The sequence below is a fragment of the Asterias amurensis genome, chromosome 12, assembly GCF_032118995.1.
Source record: "Asterias amurensis chromosome 12, ASM3211899v1".
In the NCBI taxonomy this organism is placed as follows: Eukaryota; Metazoa; Echinodermata; class Asteroidea; order Forcipulatida; family Asteriidae; genus Asterias; species Asterias amurensis.
The window spans coordinates 9,051,955-9,070,915 of record NC_092659.1 but is presented as its reverse complement, the minus strand read 5'-3'; the positions used below and the strand labels follow the sequence as shown (position 1 = coordinate 9,070,915).

Below are 18,961 nucleotides of genomic sequence, written 5' to 3'. Positions count from 1 at the left end.
AGTCTGAATTCTAGGGCTCTATGAAGCGCACTATGTGTGTAGTACTAGACGGGTGTCAGACTACATAAAAAAAAGGATGTCAACGTCAACAGAGGGCGCGCTCATTAATGTCACGACAAGCGAGCGGGCCGCACGTGTGTTTATTTTTGACAGCTATCTCCTTCTTTCTTCCAAGTAAAGTGCAGATCTCTTGGGTAAGTTTCGACTTTTCAATAAGCACTATATAAATTCAAAACTGAAATATATCTATGTGTATAATGAAACGAAACATACTGAGTGACAGACAGTTGTCATGCGTGGAGCGGCCCGCTTTGCTTGCTTGTTTGAGAGAGAATTCCCCCCTCGGACTGAATTGGACTAGCTAGACTGCAGGAGGAGCAACAAACTAAGTTAAGAGTAAGACCAACTTTTTTTCTGAATTGATCTCCAGCAACAATGGACGCTACAAGTTCTGCACCACCACCAAGGAGATGGATTGGACGAGGTAGAGGCGTCTTGGGTCTTCAACTGGCCAAGGAAAAAAGACCAGGACATCAAGTGAGGAATTTTGAAAAGAAAAATTTTGAAAACTTTCCGTATGGCGCCACCACTTTTTCACTCATTAACAAAAAGGGATATCTCATTATTGAGTTAAATTACTAATTAGATACTATATTATTTCATATCGCACGATAAAGTGGTGGGGCCATACGGAAACTTTTCCAAAAATTGAAATAAATAAAGAAAAGCTAACTTTTTTGACATCTTTTAGTAAACAATTTAAATGTACCCACAATCGGTACGAACAATCCCAAGCTAAGGAGACTCTGTCACAAAGATGTAATATCACAATGCGGAGTAGCATATTTTCAACTAAAAAACTAAAAAGGACGCTCTTTTCATTCAGCAGGAGCCAGAACGATTCTCTACGCCTAATTCCTCAAACCAGAATGACAGATTGACAGAAAATTCCAAACAACAGAATTCTACAGGTTCTGAGAGACGACAACCTCAACAGAATGCCAGTAATAGCAACATGAGGACTGAAAACGAAAAGAGTCTAGGTAGAACACAAGGTCAAAACGGTGCCAGTAAGCATGGTAAGTGGAATACTTAAATCAGTGATGCTGATGATTGGATTTATTCTCAACCTCTTTCCCAGTGGTGTGCCATCTCGCCGCGCCATATTTATTTCTTTTCCTACATGTAAATGCCTTGCTTGATCATAAACCATGGAATTGTGACTTTGAAATATCTAAATATATTGGATATTTTAATTGGTTCTGTGGTTGATCCAAACAAATAAATAGTCCTTCCTTAACTCATCTTACAAGGTGTTCCAGCCCCCCCCCCCTGCAATGTTTGAAAATGCTGAAGGTCTTCTCCCATATCAAGTATAGTTTTTACAAACACCTTTCTTCTTGTAGGTGATGCTGCAACCTCAAAGACAAAAGCAAAGACGTTGCTCGCTAAGTACAGCTACAAAGTAAACCCTGCCAGTCCACTGGGTGCTCCTGAGCTAGGGGTCAAACAAGGTCAGAAGCTCACCCTCGTAGAGAAACATCCAACAAATGAACATTGGTGGAAGGTCCAGGATGAAGCCGGGGGTGTTGGATTTGTTCCAGCCTCGTATATGTTGGTGAGTCCAAAATTTAAGTGTCTCTATAACATACTGCTCACGCTACTTACTTGCCTGTCATCAGGGAAATGCATCTAAATTATGGTTAAAGGGTTTGGGTACTTTTTATGCTACACAAAACACAATGCCTACAGCCTACTGCTGCACCTAGAAATCTTTTATTTACTTTCATTGGGATTTGTCTCGTTTTACAAGTTTAGTTTATCTTGTTAACTGAAATTTGTGTGACACAGGGAGGTCTTTATCAACTCTGGAAACAACAATGTGATGAAGATAATGTGTTTTATTTTCCAACAGTGGAAACCGCGCACAGCCAGCGCTGTACAAAACTATAACTTTAAAAACAACTCCTTACAGAATGGTGTATTGTGAACAACTGAATTAAGATACTGAAAAAGACCCACATGAACCAGTGTACTGCATTCCTGGGCTATGACTAAGCTAATGAATAAACATGAAACAACAAACAATTCAAAGGAATATGCAAATGAGACTAGTGCCATCTGTGGTTCCAGGCCCCAATAAACAATGACCATGGGGTGCAAAGAATAAGATTAAGATTAAGATTGGCTGAAGAACAGAAGAGCATTCCCACAGATGCAATATACTGTAAAATGTAATCTAACGGCATGAAAGGGTATGTTCAGACAGCGTACTAACTTAGACCCGAACCGGTCTAACTTTTACGAGCAGCGGGGGGTGGTCGTAAAAATAAAAACCCATTGCGTTCAGACAGCACAGAGTTAAACCCGATCCGGTTTATCTTCGGTTTTAAGAGGTCAAAGTAGACGCGACCCCGTTGCTCTAACATCCGGTTTTATTCATCAGATTCACGCACCGAGTATGCCGAGATACTGAGTGCCCCATGCCCTGGATGATCTGACAGGGCATAATTATTGGATACAAATGGCTCAATCGAACGCGGTAACAGTTTTACCGTTGGGAGGATATGGGCACTTAAAACAAACATGAACACGACTCGAAATTATTTTTTTAAACAAACAAAATATTGATACAAACCGCCGAGAAAACTCACCAAAATATTGTCCATATTCCATGAAACAGAACACGTTTCATTTTTGTGTTTTGTTTTATACCGCTGTTTCCGATTTAATAAATACTTTTAGTTTGTACTTCAATCGATTGGAAGTTGCGATCTCTCAAAAGCTGGTGCCGCGATTTTTATTCCGATTCGTTCATAAACACAACTACACACGTGCAAGTTACGTAAATACATGTACTTTGCAGTATTTTCCCAACTTCCCAACAACGTGGTGATATTGCTGGCGTAGGGAATTTCCCCTACACACAGCCTCGCGCCCACTGCAGTTCATTCTCCTAGATTGAAAGTACAGCCAACGGTGACGGCAATAGAAAGGCACATCCACGGGATCGGTGATGGTAACTATGGGATATCAGAGAGTGATCATTATGGGATGGCAGCGCTCTACATGTGATGAGAAGCATTACAAAATATGCTTCTTCGCTGCGCTCGTAGTATATGCATGGAAAACAGTTTCAATTTATTGTAGGACACTCAACAAAAAAAGCTTGGAAAATATAATTTTGTTTCAGAATTTAATAAATCATGGGCGTGGGCCTGTGTTAAACTGCATACACCGATCGAGAGGGTTTCGCCAACTCGGTAAGCGGCAAGAAAGTAATACAAATACTCGGTGCTTTTCAGCATCAGAGGCAACAGAAACCGTATACAAGCACTCCGGGTCCCGGGCGTGTGCATTGAACCACACAATGGGTCGTCCGTTGTGAGTTAAAACCGGATGTCATTCTGTCCACACGCAGTGTTAAAAGATAAACCCGAACCGGTTTAGACTTAGACCGCCTCGCTGGACGGTTTAAGTTTTGGGGTTTAAACCCGATCCGGTCTAACTTTATTTGCGTTCACACGCACAAAAGTGGAACCCGAACCGGTCTAAGTGGACTTAGACCAACTTTAGTACGGCGTGTGAACGACCTCAAAGACAAAGAAGTAAATATAATAGAGTAAAACCATGGAGATCACCTCTTAGTTAAAATCAAAGGCAATAGAGGGAATTAAACATTCAACAGTGAAAACAAAACCATACAGGTTTCACCTGTCACATTTGAAAAACCTGTTTGTGTACAAAGTAAATGCTTATTCACCTAACATCATCATGATAATCTTGGTTGCGCGTTTTTAAGAGTCAAAGTCCATGTGTTAAATAGTGTAGTGCACTTTTAAGCCAAAAGCAGTGTGTACCATATTTTTGTCATACATGTTTGTTACCAAAATGGCGCGGGTGGCAGACAATAGCTGTGTGTGACATTGGTGCAAGAGGTCAGTATTTCTGATTTCTTCAAAATCCATCACCCTTGCTCACTTCTAAACTACTCTCTCTCTCTCTCTCTGTTTTGTCTACTTTTTGTTAACCTTTAGATTCAAGAGATAAAGATTAGCTCCTTGCCCTGGTTGGAAAAACCTAAACAAGAAGAGCCTGTAGTCAGCGAAAAGCGTAAGTAGTGAGATTCTGGTGTATTTATTATTGCGTTTTTTACTTGCAGTATACTAGAAGGGTACTGAAACAAGATATGGTGTGTTGTGGCCGAGTGGTTAAGAGCTCCAAACTCAAGCTGTTGTTGTTCTTGGCACAATAGACCGATCCAGTAGGCTCCGCCCACGACGCACGTGTGAGCAAGAACACGTGGAGCTCTTGAATGCCTTTCTGCACAACTCTGCCGCGTCAAGATACGCGCACGCATGTCGGACCTTATTTGTCGAACCTTCGTTGCGTTGTGATTGGTCGACATGCAATGGGGCAGAGCTTAGTGGATCGGTCTATTTCACGGCTCTGCTTACAGTCAATTTATGCACGTTCATTATTCTCCGCTTACAGTGCAAGTGCGGAATTTCTGCGCTAACTGTGTAGCTAAGAATGCCTAGTAATGTGGAGTAGGCATGCCCACAAGCCAAAATTCCTGCTTACCCTCGAAATCAAGCATCTGAAAGCACACAACTTCGTGAGACAAGTGTGTTTTTTCTTCCATTATTATCTTGCAACTTCAATGACTAATTGAGTTCAAGTTTTCACAGGTTTGTTATTTTATGCATATATGTTGAGATACACACCAAGTGAGAAGACTGGTCTTGAACAATGACCAAAATGTGTCCAGTGTCTTTAAAAGACCCAAAGCATTTGACATTTTTTCTCTTTTTGTCACATCTTACCAACAGCTGTATTCAAACCGTACGTCTCGGCATACAACAAACCAACAGATAAGAGCACTGCTGAAAAACAGTACTACTGCGCCATTTGCCAAAAACAGTTGAACGGTCCCAAACCTTACGGTGCTCATATGACCAGCAAGGCTCATAAGGAGGAGGTTGAGATTGCTAAAGATTATGAGCAGATGTCTTGAGAGGAGGTGGGGAGGGATGAAGGATGAGTAAGGTACAATGAGCTGGCTTCGATTTCATTCTTGGATAGCCAAAAAAAATATGTTTTGCGATCAAGCTAAGTGAGTCGTTTGCTGGAAATGTATCAGTATGGAGAAACGAGCTAAAACAAACCAGCATGGGTGAAATTTTGAATTTTTTTTTTTTTTATATATTTAAAATCGTAAAATATTTCTTATTTTATATTGACCTCTTGCACACACATCACACGCGGTGACTGTGCCATGCTAACCATTTTGGTGATCAATGGGTTTACGTGTAAACGCCGCATCGCCTAAAATGCGCACTTCACTGAATTACACACATTGGCATTGCCTGCCAATATGGCGCATCCAAGATTATTCTGATGATGACAGCAGATGAATTGGGTCAATTGGCAACTTCCTTCCTCATAAGTAAAATCAAAAAGGGGATAAAACTACGTTAAAAGAAAATCTGATGTATGTTCAGTAAACAGCTTGACTTAAGGTACCTTTTTCTCAGTTTTGTTTTCTCGCATCTCTTGAATTTTCTTTATTCACAACCAAAGACTCATTTTGCTTGATTGCATCACTGTATTACGGTCTTTCCTAAAGCTCTCAAACTGTCGCACATTTCTAAATTTTTTCACTGATATGCAAGGGTGAACAGGTTGGAGGAAACTTAGCATTTCAAAATTTACTCTTGAAAAAAAATTGTCTTTCTGCAGCTTGTGGCCATATCCAAAGTAACATAGAGTTATATATAAGAACCAGAGGTCGCACTGGCCTATATATGCGACCCTGCATGCGCGCAGGCGGCCATTTTCTAAATTGACATTGACAAAACAAGCATCGCATAGCGTGTGTTTGTGCGGCCATTTTGTAAGTTGATCAAACAGCATCGCGTAGCGTTCAATGAACACAAACTCCAACGTGTACTTCATATTCAACGTGCGTACAATTGCACGCGCGTGTCTCCTTGCTGTCCCGTCGCGTTTGTGCAAGAAGCGCCCTCTAGTTCTTATACATAACTCTTTGCATTAGACAAGGTAAAGCATTTTGTCACCTACTGAGAATGACAAGTTTGTTTGTATGAGAGTCACAACCACTTTGCTGCGAAAGGAAACTCAATTTTGGAAAAAGGGTTTTATCGCACGAAGTGCTCTGTGGAAAACATTGTATCGCAGCATGTAATTCATAGGTGGCTGTTTTTCTGAGTTGAAAATTTCAAACTTGCGCATGACGTAAGTACTGTTTTAAAAGAGGCAATGCTTTTTTTCACATACACAATGATCTGTAAAGTGCTTATTTTAAATTTAACTTACATTTTATACATTCTCAACTGTATCTTGTTTTCTCCATTAATTTTGTATTGTGCATGGCTGTTTGTTTGTTTGTTTGTTTGTTTGTTTGTTTGTTTGTTTGATGTTTTATTGTGTGTTTTTGGTTTGTTGTTTATAATAAAATAATTACGTTTTTGATGCACAGAGTAGATTTAAAAACCACATTGAAAACGTGCCATATTCAAACTTTTCTAAGTTATTATAAAATATTTATTAGCAGTTCATTAACACATTTTGATGATTTTATCGTACAAAAATAGACATTATATAAAATTGAGTATCAATTAACAGTCTGATATCTTCTTGCCAGAGTAAAATACTTCACTTAAAAATGACTGTCCAAGTATCTGCACTGTATGTCACCAACACATATCCAGAGGAAATAATCAACCTGTGGAAGTTTAAGCTCAATCTGTTATGTGCAAATCTGTTAATGCTTATATTTTCAATCTTTCCAACGTGGTAGCCTCTCACCACTTTATATCATCAAGCCAAACAATTCTAAACTTTTTGTTTCTGGCCGTTGACAAGCCGATGTGTATTATTCACCCAGACTTTCCCAAGATGTACATTGAGAGAGTTGTGACAACTTGCAGAGTAGAAACAATTTTGTGTAAAAAAACTGCATTGGTGAATACAGGGTGCCAGACTAGTCTGCCTACTGGTTTGTGCTGCATTTGGACCGAAATAACGTCCTGCAACTGCGTGACCAAAGAAAATTTGTCCCTCTATGTAGCAACTCTCTAAATACACAGCTCTAGTACATTCCATTGTGTAGTGTGCACAGGCATACAATAAAGGATGAACTATGTCTAAAACTATTAGACTATGAAAGACTACATATGTACGTACATTGTGTACAAGTTTCCTCTCTTAAGAAGAAACTATAAATAAATAGTAAACTCTCCGGTACAACCATGTGTAAGTCTCTTTTGAGTGAGTGTTGTCTCGACCTTTCGAACAGTATACTCATTACTCTGCTAGTTGTAAGAAGACTTCTCCTGAAGACGAGCAGAGAATACTGTTCAAACGTCGAGACCAAACCGGGTCTTTTCAGAGCGGACACTGACCCAAAAGAGATTTACACGTGGTTGTACCTGCAAGTTTACTATTTATTTATAGTTTCTTCTTATTTCTCCACACCATGCAAAGCCTTAAACAATACATGTACTTAAGTTTCCTCTCATCTCAACTATTCTAACCACAGTCAAATCATTTCTCAAAATAAGTAATTTTATATACACATGCTTCCCTGGAATTCTACAATAACTTTTAATTATTGGTAAAAAAAAAAAAAACGTTATCACCAGATTTTTGAGCCAATTTCAACTTCATTTTGCATAGAGAGATTCCAGAGTTTAGCATTAGCCACGGGTTGTTTGACATTTTCAGGCCAATTTCAGCTTCATTTTTGCTCTGAAAAAAAAAAAAATACTCTTTGGTTTCAGTGTTGGACAGCAGCCAAAAATTACAGATAACTGAAATGACTGATTGGTGCATGTTAGCGAAACAAGTTTTGCCCCTGAGTTTGACGACATTACAAAGCAGGGTGTACTTGTGGCTTATAATTGAATTATGCCATAACTTATGAACAGGAGGAGTCTAAGGCCCAGTTCATACTTCATGCGAATGCGAATGCGAATGCGAAGCGAATTTGATGTGACAACCCTCCTTTCGCAGCGATATTCACAAGTGAGTTGAGCGGAGGGCAACTGCTGCAAATTTTTCAAGGCGAATTTGTGACGTCAACATTCGTATCGCATTCGCAGGAAGTATGAACCGGGCTTTAGTCCAAAGCCACGCCTACTATGAAACATAGAAGTTTGTGATTGACTTATTTTACTCTCAGCCATCTTCCTTTCTTTGATATTGCAAATATCTTTTCAATTTTAAGTATTGCTCAATCTTGCACTTACTCTCACAATGAAATCCATTTAAGATCTTAGTATTGAAATCATTACACGCCTGGAATGTCTTTCAATCATTTATCCTGAGGAAAAGAACTCTTACACTATAAAACGTTCCTGTTGCCCCTTTTAAAAGTGGGCACTGAAGCCAAGTCAAGGCCAACAGAATCCTGAGAGATTTCTTTTAAGTATATTCCTGCATTACTGATTACAAAAATCAAGGCACAACATTGTTAATACAAACAAAGAATGTTTGATTTGGGTAAAATATGTCAGTGATATTTACTTACTCTATTCTACCAGCTTCTATGCATTACTTTTTACAACAAAATCTTTATTTTTTCTAATGAAAGCCATCTGTTTCTTATATTTACTTGCAAATTCAGGGAAACTTGTTTGTTAATGTTATTGTATTCTAAATTTGGTATTGATAAAAGTTAGTTTGTATTAAAAGGTTAAAAAAGTACATTTATTGCAGAACTGATTGTTTGATTACACCTCAATATTTTCTATGTATCTTGAGAGGTATATGTAGTTTCATCCTCTTGTGTGTTATTATTGGCCTCATACATCTGTTTCTCCTCGTGTACCTCACCAGCTTCATGTACCTCACCAGCCTCATGTACCTCTTCAACCCCATGTACCTCACTAGCATCATGTACCTCTGCAACCTCCCCTACCTCACTAGCCTCTTCACCAGCCTCATGTACATCACTAGCCTCTTCACCAGCCTCATGTACCTCACTAGCCTCATGTACCTCTTCAACCTTATGTACCTCATCAGCCTCATGTGCATCGAGGCTAACTTCTGTTTGAGGTATATCTAGCCCAAGAGGCTGATCATCCTGTAGTAGATTACTATCCTCACTTGGACGGTGTTCCTCTTCAGAATGCCCATTTCCTGAGTTTGGAATGTTGTATTGCTCATTGTCACTATTGCTAGGTATTGCAGTGTTGCCATATTTTGTTTCATCATTGCTTTGCACTGTATGTTGATTTTCAAGTGAGTCACTTTCAGGGTTACCTGTACTGCTCTCTATAGTGACCGGGGTATCGTCCTGACTCTGCAAGATGTCTTCCTTGTCTGAGGTTTCTTCAACTTCATTATGCTGGCCCTCTGCGATGGGAGCCTCTGATTGGACATTGGTTGCCATGTCAACTTCCTGCTGCTGAGATACACTGTTGCCCTGTTGCTGGTTGGTGTCTGTCACTGCATTTGAAGCTTGATGAGGTTCATGCGATACTTCTGTGTCAACTTCATTTGCTTTTGCAACAATGTCCAACTCATCTCCAGGACTATCCTCTGGCACTGTTTCTATTGCCTCAGTTTGTGTTGCTTCAATTTGTACAACAGCCTCTTCTTTGGCATTGCTGAAATGTTCACTTTCAGATGTTCTCTTCTCTTTTTGGTCAGTAGCTGCATCTTCTGTTTTTATAGGCTCCTCGATGCCACCTTGACTACCAGTCAAGACATCACCTTGTTTTCTCTGGACCTCCGGTGGCACTTTCCCCGTCTCGCTCTGTGTCAGAAAAGCCGCTGTACCTACTACACTTTCCGTTTCACTCAGCTTGAACTTATTAGCATCGTATTTGACGATTGATGACAAGGAGCTGGATGCTAGAGACTCTGTTGCCCCCATGCTCTTGACACTAAGATGACCGTCTTTGGATTTGCTGTCCATCTCCTTGCTGTTTTTGGACCTCCTCCCTCCTTCGTCATCAATTGAGAAGACCACACGATGTTTCTTACTATATCTCTCGATAAAGTCCAAACTTCTGGAAACTGCAAGTATAAACACAGAGCGGATATAATCAGGTTATATTTCAGTGGATCACTCAAATGTTTTGACATCTGCGGCCATAATATCTCAAGTTATGACGAGTAACTAGTCCAAACTTGTGCAAGGCTGGGAATCGTTTCAAATCCTTAGATTAATCCTAAGTTAGGAAGAGTTGGGTGAAATCGACAGCAGACCTTCAAATAACTATATATAGATATTACTGGGTTCTACCATAGCCCTACGCTTTATCAAACCCCTAGGGCCGTATCAAAGCACTAATAATTTATTTTTCAACAGGATAAACACACCTAGGTTTTGAGTTATGATACCCATTTTTCGTAGCACCTTATAGGGGTTTACAAGGTGTTGCAGTGCACTCAACAGCCTTTCCTTATCTTTGTGATAAGTGTAACTGGGTTCTTTTATCCCATCTGAAGGATGAAGCTACAATGGTAAAGTATCTTGCTCAAGGACACAAGTGCCATGACCGGGACTCGAACCCACTCTTCTTTGAGCCGAACGCAGAGCTTGAGTCCAGTGCTCTTAACCCCTCGGCCAAGACTGAAGCTTAATCCTGGTTAATTGTAGGACTACAATTTATTACCATCTCAACTTCAATTTACCTGGAGCGGAAGAGGCGTACCGCTTGTCGCTTCCCCTGCCGGCTCCCCCACCCCTGGGGGAGCCTTCCTCTCTAGGTGTCTCCACTTTCCATGAGTACCACTTGGTGTTGGTCCCTGGCATGACTGGCAAGAGGAGGCGGGGTACCGGTTTCTTTTCGTTCGAGGAGGCCCAGTGAAGGCGTAGAGGATTGTCTCCATCTGTAGCCCTGTAGCTCTGTCTGCTTTTACACATGCCCTGATGAGAAATGAATCAGAAATTGTTTTGTTTTTTACAATTTTCAAGAATACTAGAATGTGGTTTATTGTTGTGTAACATCTTGATTTCTGTTCCAATCAATGGGATTATACTGAGGCTTGGGGGAAACAAATAGTCTGATCCCATTTTAGTCCAATAAGAATGTTTTATTATAAATAATAATAGCACACAGGGCACACAAAATGGTGGCACCCTAATAATAGTCTCTTGGCGTTTTTGTGAAACTTTGAGTAAAACCTTTTAAAACAAAGACAATACACCAAATTTGTCCCCACTTATATCACGCTATCTTGGTACTTTCCAGGCATTGTACATCCTGGAGGCAAATGCCTTAATGCCCAGCTGGTCTTACCTTGGTGCCCTGTCAAAGGGCAAAGGAAGTACAAAGCCTGGAAAGTACCAAGATAGCGTGATTTAAGTGGGGACAATTTGGTGTATTGTCTTTGTTTTAAAAGGTTTTACTTGGTCGTAACAAGTTCCTATTTCCTTTATAGAGGAAAAACTACCTTGCCCTTACAAGTACAAAGAATCAGGCCCGTATCTTGATGAGAATACTACTTTTACTGAAAACATTTCAGCAATGAAATCAAAATTTGTTAATTCACCTTTGTCGGCATGGCAACAAAAACAGCCCAAACTATACATTTTTGGAAGAAAAAGTGATCCTCATACAGCAGATAGAAAATGTCTCCTTCAATGAAATGCAATCACTTTATGGCAGGCAGGCTGTCAAAAAGAAAAACACCTGGAGATATTAAAAAATAAACTTACCCTGTAGCTAGTCGTACCGTCACAATTCCTCACAGCGTTGGAGAGGTATGTTACTTGTGCATACAGCTGCCTGAGTTGATGGTCCGCCCGGCCGTAGTCTGACGGGCTATGGAGGATGTGGAAGGGCTTAACGTTTCTGATGGTGTGTTTATACAGGCTGTGGGGATTCTTGGGGACTCGTAGCGGCGGTACCTCTGGTGTTTTCTCGTTCTCCTGACGGAAGGGAAGAATTATAATTGTGAATTTTCCTTAAAGGCACTGGACACTATCGGTATATATTCAAAATAGTTGTTAGCATACAAACTTACTCAGTTATGAGAAATGAAGAGCTGTTGAAAGTACAAATGTATAAAACATTGGGAGAGGTGGCTCCCTCTGAAGTAATGTAGTTTTTGAGGAAAAAAGGGTATTTTCTTGCTCAAAGGCCTGAGGCATCTAAAAGCAAGGGTGCATTTTTTCTGTCATCATTTCTTGCAACTTCATTCGAGTGAGAATACTGTTTATATTGTTTTACCGTTTTCTCAAAAAGTAAAGCATTTCATGGACTAATATTTCAAGAGAAGTCTTTCACCATTACCTTCTGTAAACCCTGTAAGTTATTTATAAATCTGTGAACTTTTTTCTTTTTTTCTGTACCGAAAGGGTCCAATGGCTTTAAGACATGTAAGATGTATATATCCAAAGCTGTCAGTCGTTTATCAAAAATTCAAGATGAGGAAAAGAAGGGCAAGGGGTGACCTGGGAGAGGAAAGGAGGCCAAGAGGTATACACTTGAGAGTCAAAGCCCTCTGTAAGTCACAATTAAAGCTGAGGCCTGTGTGTGGCCAGCGAAATATTGCGAGTTAGGGCGGTCATGTGTGGCCGACTCTTTGCCTTGGATTTGGCCACACAGGACTGTGGGGCTATAAGTGCCCCACACGATGCCAGGAGGAAAATGGGGTTGATTTCTTGGTCCACATTTATCGACCAGTGTCTGGCAGGCACTCATCGGATGCCATGCCGATGAGTGTGTGATAGACTGTGTGTAAACTTAAAACTTTTGTTGGCATTTTCCCCATAAACTTAAATGCCAAAACATGCTCGTTTTTTATTTTTGCAAATTCCTTCTTGATAACATTGAAGTAATTAATGTGCCAATGTATTTTCAATAAATTTGACTTCAAACCCATTTCAGTTTCATTCTCTCACTTAGTTTTTCTTTACTTTCAAAACTTTTGAACCAAAGTTGGTATCAAAAGCATAGATTATGCCCTCTCCAAATGGTATACAAAAATTAAAAATTACCTGGGTTGACAAATGACTAAATTTGTTTGATCGCTTCACAAAATGTCTGGATACATGCATGGTGTTTTGAATTCGATGATTGGGAAAAAACACTTTGACTACATGTAATTTGATGAACGAGCCTAGTTGTTTTCATACTGATAACATTCCCTGTGTGTTTTATGACAAATCTTATTTAAAGACAGTGGACACTATTGGTAATTGTCAAAGACTAGTCTTCACAGTTAGTGTATTTCAACATATGCATAAAATAACAAACCTGTGAAAATTTGAGCTCAATTCATCATCGAATTTGCTAGATAACAATGAAAGAAAAAACACACTTGTCACACGAAGTTGTGTGCTTTCTGATGCTTGATTTCAAGACCTCAAATTCTAACTTGAGGTCACTTCAGAGGGAGCTGTTTCTCACAATGTTTTATACCATCAACCTCTCCCCATTACTTGTAATCATAAATAGGTTTTATGGTGATAATTATTTTTAGTAATTACCGATAGTGTCAACTGCCTTTGATCGAGCCTTATTATTTTAACTCCGCAGAACATGAGGTAGACTACCTCCATGCTCTGATTCACATGGGTACTTCTTGCTTAAAAAAAATCATTTAGTTACTATCAAAAAGTGCCTACAAGCTATTTTTTAAACTGTTAGCCTTGAGAGTGCCTCTTGATTTTGCGATGGTGTCAACATCATGTATTAATATATGTGCATGATTGGTAAAGGCATCTGTATACACTATTGGTAATTACTCAAATCAATTAGCCTAAAACCTTTCTTCAGGTAACGAGTAATGGGGAGAGGTTGATAGGATAAAACATTGTGAGAACCGGCTCCCTCTGAAGTAATGTAGTTTTCGAGAAAAAAGTAGCTTTCCACGAATTTGATTTCGAGACCTCAGATTTAGAACTTGAGGTTTCGAAATCAAGCATCTGAAAGCACACAACTTTGTGTGACAAGAGTGTTTTTTTCTTTCATTATTATCTCGCAATTTTGACAACCAATTGAGCTCAAATTTTCACAGGTTTGTTATTTTATGCGTATTTTGAGATACACCAACTGTGAAGGCTAGTCTTTGACAATTACCAATAGTGCCCAGTGTCTTTAATAAAGATCACACAGGTATAATAACCATAATGGTCGTTGTTAACACCTCTTTGATAGACTGTTCATGAAGGTTTATAGTTCACCTACTACCTTTAACGATGAAAGTGAGACATAATTGTGGGCACATGATACAGACGGAGGGTACGAATGAGTCATCCATGGCGACGACCCAGTGAACGTGGAACATTATTTATTTATTCTGTCGACGAATTTTGCCAGGAAGAGATCAGAGTGTCATGTTATCTTGATTGGGTAACACTGAGTTGTCCGGTTGGTGATGCAAGATACTGGGAAATTACAAAATTTGTCCCAAATTTACATGATAAAATGTGATTGAAAATAGTTAATCCAACACAGCTGAGATTTCGATATCCTAAATTTAGAGTTAATTGAAAAAAAAACCTCAGCAATTTATGTTTTGTATTAGATTTAAATTAGAGTTTTTTAAATAACTCTTTAACCTTTCAATCTCTATTTTACTTATAAAGGCAGAGGACATTATTGGTAATTACTCAAAATTATTATTAGCATAAAACCTTACTTGGTAACGAGTAATGGGGAGCGGTTGGTAGTATAAAACATTGTGAGAAACGGCTCCCTCTAAAGTGGAGTAATTTTTGAGAAAATAGAAATTTTCCACGAATTTGATTTCAAGACCTCAAGTATAGAATTTGAGGTCTCAAAATCAATCATCTGAAAGCACACAACTTTGTGTGACAAGAGTGGTTTTTTCTTTCATAGTTATCTCGCAACTTTGATGACCGATTGAGCTCAAATTTTCACAGGTTTGTTATTTAATGCATATGTTGAGATACAGCAAGTGAGAAGACTTGTCTTTGACATTTTACCAATAGTGTCCACTGGCTTTAAAAGGTGATAGCAGTTTTGAGAATTGCCAAGAATCTAAAGCAATTCGGCCACACAGGGAACAAAATGACCAAATAACTTGAAAGGTATTTTAATGGTCAATTTAATTTTGAGAGTAATTACCAAAGGTGATGTACACTCCATTTACAGATTCACAATGTTAAGAGTTAAAGCCATTGGACCTTTTCAGTTCAGAAAAAAAAAAAAGTTCACAGATTTACAAATAACTTACAGAGTTTACAGAAGGCAATGGTGAAAGACTTCTCTTGAAATATTATTCCATGAAATGCTTTACTTTTTGAGAAAACAGCAAAACAACATAAATTCTCGTTAACGAGAATTACAGATTTATTTTAAACACATGTCATGACACGGCGAAACGCGCGGAAACAAGGGTGGGTTTTTCCGTTGTTTTCTCCCGACTCCGATGACCGATTGAGCCTAAATTTTCACAGGTTTGTTATTTGATATAGAAGTTGTGGTACACAAAGTGTAGGCCTTGGACAACACTGTTTACCGAAAGGGTCCAATGGCTTTAAAGCATTTCAGTGGTTCAAAAAGATCCTAAAAATTCAGGGGAAAAAAAAATTGTTTAGGTCTTGTAAAATCTATAAACTAATCTGGTTTTGATGAGCAACACGAAATTCAAGCCCTGCGACTGCGACCTTTAAACATTATTTCATTACGACTCTGAAATCACAGGGAGCACTGCACTTTATTTTCATTAACAACAATTTTTATGTAGCGTTATAATCCTATGACTTATTTCACCTGAATGATTTCATCAGTATGGTTGAAAAGAGAGTTGTTTACACGACTGAGCCAGACACCCAAGGGATTGTCCCTATAAAGCTGTATAATTAAAGGCATCATGGGTGGATAGCATTATTTATTACTTTTCCAGCGTATCAAATTCATTTTTAAACCTGCACTTCCGTCTCAAACAAAATGTCACAGATGTTAATTGATATCCGATTGTTTTTTTTTTTATTATTATCATCATAATATAATTGTTTCTTAGTCAAAAATTATTTATTACTTTTCCAGCGTATCAAATTCATTTTTAAACCTGCACTTCCGTCTCAAACAAAATGTCACAGATGTTAATTGATTTCCGATTGTTGTTTTGTTTTTATTATTATCATCATAATATAATTGTTTCTTAGTCAAAAATTCAAAAAAAAAAAAAAAGAGAGACAAGAAACTAGTGGTTTATACTTTAAAATCTTAAGATAACTAGAACAATATTGTGAACCAAAACGCCTTACAACTATTGGAAAAAGATGACAAGACAAATACATTTCTCAAATGCCTATATCAGTCCAATCTTAAAATAGGAAATAATAAAATACTTCAGGCTTGGAAGTCTTTTAATATTTGAGTGAGAATTAACCTCTTTCTCAAAAACTTTATTACTCAAGAGGGAGCCATTTCTCAAATTGCAACAGCTCTCCACTGCTCGGTAAGTTTTTATGCTAACAATTATTTTGAGCAATTCCCAATTGGTACAGGGGACGGTTTCACAGAGAGTTAGGCCCTAACTTAGTGCTCGTCCTAGGAGTTTAAAACTTAAGGCTAGTCCTAAGTTAGGATGAGTAACTCTCGAGATAAAAAGACTCAGTCTTAACTCTTTGTGAAACCTACTGCAGTGTCTCTAAGAAGATATTAAATTTTCAAATCAAACATCTACTTACTCTTTGCACCTTTGCCTTGACTTCAATGATCTCATAATCCTGCCATAGCTTCTTAGCGCTGTGTGCGCTGCGTCCCGTTGCTATCTTAGGCAGGGAGGTAGATCTAATGTGATGAGAACGATGCCTAGCTGCTTCTTGTCGTGAGGAGCTGATCGCATCACGGTCAAGATGCTCGTAGGAGACGGATGTCTGAACAATTTAAAAAAAAATCATATTTGATACCTCAATATTCAACTGTAATGAGAATGTAAAGAAGTGTGTTCCACCAATACTCACAGGCTGAACCCTTGGTTTTAAAGAAAGGCTAGGTAGTTTTCCACAAAGAAATTTGAATCTGAAAAATGCTTCAGGCCTGAAGCCTTTCACAGGCATCTGAAACTGAATGCACAACATTCCATGCAATGAGGGTACTTGTTTTTAATTCAATTATTATCTTGCAACTTCGATGAACAATTCAGCCTAAGTTTTGACAGGTTTGTTATTTTAAGCTTATCTTGGGATGAACCAAGTGAGAAAACTGGTCATTGACAAGTACCAATAGTGACTTACCGGTATTTTAGAGGTGTGTCTTGCCCTGCCTGCTGCTACACAGGAGTACCTCTCTGTAGAATCCATCTCCAAGATGAAGACATAAGACTTGCACTAAGATTCTATTTACATCATCGCTACATCATTCTGGGCAATAAACCTGTAATACAATAGAGATTGCAAAAAATAGTTAATGGCCTGCCGTCGATTTCACAAAACTCTTCCAAACGTACAACTAATCTTAGGACTTACGATTAGTCCCAACCCTGCACTGTAGCATGCAGACCTTAAGATTAATCCCAAGTTAGGACGAGTAATACTCGTCCTAACTCGAGATAAGACGAGTCCTACATGTAACTCTTTGTGAAATCGACCCCCAACATTATAGAGATTGAATAGTTGTTACTAATTTTGAAAAAGCTTCCGTATGGCGCCACCACTCTTTCATTCGATATGAAATAATATACTGTAGTATCTAATTTACCTCAATGAGATATCCCTTTTTGTAAAAATGAGTGAAAAAGTGGTGGCGCCATACGGAAGGTTATCCCTAATTTTACTAAAATGTACTTAAATTATGATGAGGCGGGGCTACAACTGAACTATGAACGAACCTCATAGTTCTAGGAGTAGGGCGGGGCAATCCATCGGATAGTAAAAGTGTAGGAAATGACAACTCAACGAAGATGACAAAGTTAAACTTTTTGGTGAGCAAAAAAACAATAGTATTGTAGGCCTTGTATTTTGTTTTATTATATTAAATTAACAAAAAAATTCACCAGTAAGTTTAAATACTTTTGTACTATTGCAAGTAATTTTCTGTTATTGATTTAAAGCTTGTTTATTTTACCTACCAACTGAACGAGAAAGCATTTTGTATGATGACCATGGTTGCCCACTGTAATAATGAAAATGAACACACAGTCGGCCCGCCCCCTCCCTACGCCCTAAATAACCGCACGCTCTTCCAGTGACCAATGTGATTAATCACACAAACACACCACAAATACATTCGAACTTTTAATTACATTCAGTTTATTAAAATGTCCCACTTTCATAATTACCAATAAAAACTCCGTCCATGCTAAAGCTCACGGCACATTCACGAGTCCAAATCTCCTTACGTGTTCCAAAGCCCGATTGTGGCCAATTCCCCGTGCGCCAAGTTGTATGTTATCGACCCATGCCGTGCCTTCCTACACGTATTGCTTGGTTACATGAAGCTTATTCAATCCAAACAATGTCCCGACAGGTGGACAATACCCCCAACTCTTCAATTATTCGATCGGAGCAGCATGAGCCATAAAGCTGGCATAGCTAAACAAAAGCGCAATCCTTGAGTTGTAAATAAGGATCGTGCACGTACTCAAACGTCGTAGTCTTCCCACGTATCGGGATTATAGCAGGGATACAAATTATTAAACAAACTTTTAACGTGTGATTAATTACATCGACAGCCACAAATCACGAGAGAATTTAGCACCCTCACATTGCAGTCCCGCACCCTAAAATGTCCCAGTCACCCCATGTGCAATTACTTCCGCACATACGAGCGTCCTAGCAACGTCAATATAAACCCCGAAGGTGTAACGAATTAGCGGTATGCGACCCTTCTTTGCCAATCGTGACGATCATGGGTCCACATATAGAGCCGTTGCTTTCAAGGATATTTTTATGTATAGCGTAAATACAGGCTTTATTTGCTTGTTACCGCATACATGGATATCTACCACTTAATGATGTCAAGTAGGGCAGTCGTCAACTTATTTGATGGCACTAAAGGTCATT

General features: G+C 38.9%; 2 protein-coding genes across 3 annotated transcripts; one reads left to right on the top strand and one right to left on the bottom strand.

The window, feature by feature from the left end:
• The first annotated feature begins 117 nt into the window (after positions 1 to 117).
• On the top strand, positions 118 to 6,408 carry LOC139945022 (uncharacterized). Of its 2 annotated transcripts, none has more exons than XM_071942255.1 (6): positions 118 to 194; positions 431 to 537; positions 890 to 1,079; positions 1,407 to 1,618; positions 4,038 to 4,113; positions 4,833 to 6,408. In XM_071942255.1, exons 2-6 carry the CDS (start codon positions 436 to 438, stop codon positions 5,015 to 5,017), a joined length of 765 nt encoding a protein of 254 aa, XP_071798356.1. In that variant the 5' UTR covers positions 118 to 194; positions 431 to 435; the 3' UTR covers positions 5,018 to 6,408. The 2 variants fall into 2 exon arrangements, with proteins under 2 accessions (XP_071798356.1, XP_071798355.1); XM_071942254.1 differs by having other exon boundaries at positions 887 to 1,079.
• Positions 6,409 to 7,461: 1,053 nt separating this feature from the next.
• On the bottom strand, positions 7,462 to 18,705 carry LOC139945020 (uncharacterized). The gene is made up of 6 exons (XM_071942253.1): positions 18,238 to 18,705; positions 17,195 to 17,333; positions 16,646 to 16,834; positions 11,696 to 11,908; positions 10,669 to 10,903; positions 7,462 to 10,047 (listed from the first exon to the last, which is right to left on the bottom strand). Exons 2-6 carry the CDS (start codon positions 17,258 to 17,260, stop codon positions 8,774 to 8,776), a joined length of 1,977 nt encoding a protein of 658 aa, XP_071798354.1. The 5' UTR covers positions 17,261 to 17,333; positions 18,238 to 18,705; the 3' UTR covers positions 7,462 to 8,773.
• Between the last annotated feature and the right edge of the window lie 256 nt (positions 18,706 to 18,961).